Consider the following 3,710-nt stretch of genomic DNA (forward strand, 5'->3'; position numbering starts at 1 on the left):
GCGGTTGGTAAGAAGCAGCCGCCCCTGACGCCGGACCAGTGGGCGCATGGCCTCGACATTTACGCGACTATCTACGTCGAGCAGCACCCAGCGGAGGCCCAGGCGCTGTTTACCTATACACGGTACGTGAAGACCATGAAGACGGCCCTCAAAGGCGACTGGATGTGGTACGACAAGGCCTTCAGATGGGACAGGGAGAGGTCGGGCTGTTCATGGTTGAACTACAGGCTGGACTTGGAATTTCGCTCGGTGCAACGCCTCGCCCAGGCCGCTGCTCAGCCGACGTGGCAGGAGGCAGGGCGACCGGCAGCACTTACTCTCTCTAGCGCCCGGGCAGCAGGGCTCCCCCGGGCTACTGCTTCGCCTACCACTCGAGGGGACCCGGCTGCACTTTCACCTCATGTTCATTCAAGCACTACTGCCCGCGCTGCCGAAGGAGGCACCCTGCCTACAACCCATGTCCTCCAGCACGGCCTCGCGACGAACCCACACAGGAGCAGCGCCCCCGTCGCCACCCACAAGTTAGGGGTTCGAGGAGCTAGGCTTGACTCCAACTGGTTACGCCCCTCACTTTCTGAACTTGGCGGGGCCCTCAGCCGCCTCTAGAAGGGCTTCCCGAACAGCGCTATCGCGGTCGGCAGGTGAGAGAGTGACGTTTTCCTTCCCAGTTCGGTAGATGTAGTTGTTCTGCCCCCCTGAGGTTTTCCCTCGCGGCCAGCGGGCACTCGCCCTTCGGGGGGAGGGGAAGGTCCGGTCTGCTTGCCTGCGGGGTGGGGGTGCAGCGCCCGTCCCCAAGTGTTCCGCTGTCCGCAGCTACTACTTTGACTTTACAGCCATTCTACTAGTAAGCCCTACCTTAAGTCAGGAAATTCTTTCTCCTTATTCCTTGACGGCTCGGCCTCTGGCCTGGGGTTATTTTCTTCTCCAAATTCATATCAGGCTTTCCCAGTCTCTATGTAATTTTCTGCTGCCTGATTATTTTCCAGCTAGGGTTTACCATTATGTTATGTTGTTTACTTATGGTGTCCTGACTGTTATACTTAGAGTCAGATTTGTTACATTCGCCTCACTGCTAATTCTAGACAATAGGCCATTATGTTTCTGCAGAGTTTGTTACTAGGCTATAAGATTACTTTTATTTTACTACGGGTGTACAATTTAAGTTGTTTCGTGTACTTTGAGTTAGCCACGGCTATGTTATACATTTGTTAAGACTTACTTAGAAGCCTGTTTTACTTCTGCAGAATTATTTATCCTGTACTTCTACGTATCATCAGTCTCCGTGGTGTAGTGGTAAGACACTCGCCTGGCGTTCCGCGAGCGCTATGTCATGGGTTCGTATCCTGGCCGGGGAGGATTTACTGGGTGCAATTCCTTAACTGTAGCCTCTGTTTAACGCAACAGTAAAATGTGTACTTGGTTGTAACAACGATTCTTCGCGGCGGGGATCGTATTCCAGGGACCATAGGATTAAGGACTTGCCCGAAACGCTACGCGTACTAGTGGCTCTACAAGAATGTAACAACTCTTCTATATATCTCAAAATGTATAAAATCTCAAAAAAAAAAAATAATAATAATATATTCAGACGAGAACAGAAGCAAACACAAACCAGCGCATATACGAACGAAATGGATTGTATATACAGACTTGTCAGTGAACGAACTTGTTTCTGGGGTACTGAACTGACGGTATCCGAAACTGCAATAGTCGATTTGACCAGTCCCCGTCCAGGATGGAGCATAAAACCTTGACACAAATTGCACCTATCATAAAGAAGAAGCACCACCATGGACCGCCAAGTGCTCACATCAAGTCTAACTCTAAGAAACGACACTCAAGCCTTGTCTAACCGTCAACATTGACGCGTCTCCCAACATCAGCACTCGTGTAGTCACCCGGAGGTGAACGACCTACCAACCTGTCATAAAGATGGAGACTCACCAGTGTCCACAGTGTGGGAAGGTATTCAATTATCTTAGCGGTATGAAGAAACACATGTTAGTGCATTCGGATGAGAAACCTCATGAGTGTCTAGAGTGCGGGAAGAAATTCAGGCGTCTTGGAGATGTGAAAACTCACACATTAGTGCATTTAGGTTACAAACTTCATAAGTGTCCAGAGTGTGGGAAGAGATTCGGTCACCGTGGTACTTTAAGGAAGCACAGGAAGGTGCATATGGATCAAAAACCTATTGAATGTACCGAGTGTGGTAAAAAATTTAGAGAACGTGGACAATTAATACAACATAGGTTAGTGCATTCAGGTGATAAACCTCACGAGTGTCCAGAATGTGGGAAGAGATTCAGACAGCTTGGGCATATGAAGAGACACAGGATGGTGCATACGGATCTAAAACCTTTTGAATGTGCTGAGTGTGGCAAAAAATTTAAAGAACGTGGAACTATAATAAAACACATTTTAGTGCATTCAGATGACAAACCTTATGAATGTCCAGAGTGTGGGAAGAGATTCAATCAACTTGAAACTATAAAGAAGCACAGGAAGGTGCATATGGATCAAAAACCTTTTGAATGTGGTGAGTGTGGCAAAAAATTTAGAGAACGTGGACAATTAATACAACACAGGTTAGTGCATTCAGGTGAGAAACATCACGAGTGTCCAGAGTGTGGAAAGAGATTCGGGCGTCTTGGGCATATGAAGAGACACATGATGGTACATACGGATAAAAAACCTTTTGAATGTGCTGAGTGTGGCAAAAAATTTAAAGAACGTGGAACTATAATAAAGCACAAGTTAGTGCATTCAGGTGACAAACCTTATGAATGTCTAGAGTGTGGGAAGAGATTCAGGCAGCGTGGAACTATGAAGAGGCACATGATGGTGCATATGGCTCTAAAACCTTTTGAATGTACTGAGTGTGGCAAAAAATTTAAAGAACGTGGAACCATAATACATCACATGTTTGTACATTCAGGTGAGAAACCTCATGAGTGTCCAGAGTGTGGGAAAAGATTCAATCGTCTTGGAAATATGAAGATGCACAAGATGATACATTCACGTGATAAGCTGAAATTTGGTAAAACATTGATTCCGAAATTTAGCTCCTATAAGAAATAGGAGAGGTATTTATTTCATTTGTTGAATCTGACAATTTATTAATATACTTGGATTTACCTGAAGGCCACTATTCAATGAATTCTAAAAAAATGCGAGAGTAACCCCAGTTCACAAATGTGGTAATCTCACTGATGTCTACAATTACAGACCTATCTCAGTTCTGCCAACCTTGTCAAAAATATTTGAAAAGCTAATCTAGAAGCAGCTTTACTCATATCTAGCCAAACTCAATATACTTAGCTCTTGCTAATATGGTTTCAGACCCAATAAAAGCACTAACGATGCACTTATTAGTATGATTAACTTGATACATGCAGCTCTTGACAAAAATGAGTTCCCTGTTGGGTTATTTGTGGACCTGCTTAAGGCTTTTGACACTGTCAACCACCAAAACCTTCTTAAATTACATCATTATGGAGTCAGAGGTCACTCCCTACAATACCTTCAGTCTTACCTTACTGACAGGCTCCAGTATGTTTCTGTGAATAATTCAATTTCTCCCACCCTACCCATCCACATTGGTGTTCCCCTGGGGACTGGTCAAGTCGTCTACTGCAGTTTCGGATACCGCGCTAGAAACAACTTCGTTCACTGAGAAGTTTGTACATACAAACCATTTCGTTCGTATA

At 45.4% G+C, this 3,710-nt stretch overlaps 1 protein-coding gene across 1 annotated transcript; it reads left to right on the top strand.

Annotated features, from left to right (window-relative positions):
- The first annotated feature begins 1,986 nt into the window (after positions 1-1,986).
- Positions 1,987-3,081, top strand: LOC138350588 (zinc finger protein 708-like). Its single transcript, XM_069301611.1, has one exon. It carries the CDS (start codon positions 1,987-1,989, stop codon positions 3,079-3,081), a length of 1,095 nt encoding a protein of 364 aa, XP_069157712.1.
- The last annotated feature ends 629 nt before the right edge of the window (positions 3,082-3,710 follow it).

This window comes from Procambarus clarkii, chromosome 46 (genome assembly GCF_040958095.1).
Source record: "Procambarus clarkii isolate CNS0578487 chromosome 46, FALCON_Pclarkii_2.0, whole genome shotgun sequence".
Taxonomy (NCBI): Eukaryota; Metazoa; Arthropoda; class Malacostraca; order Decapoda; family Cambaridae; genus Procambarus; species Procambarus clarkii.

Coding starts and splice junctions, on each gene's coding strand:
- LOC138350588 (XM_069301611.1), top strand. CDS start 1,987: ATGAAGAAACACATGTTAGTGCATTCGGATGAGAAACCTCATGAGTGT.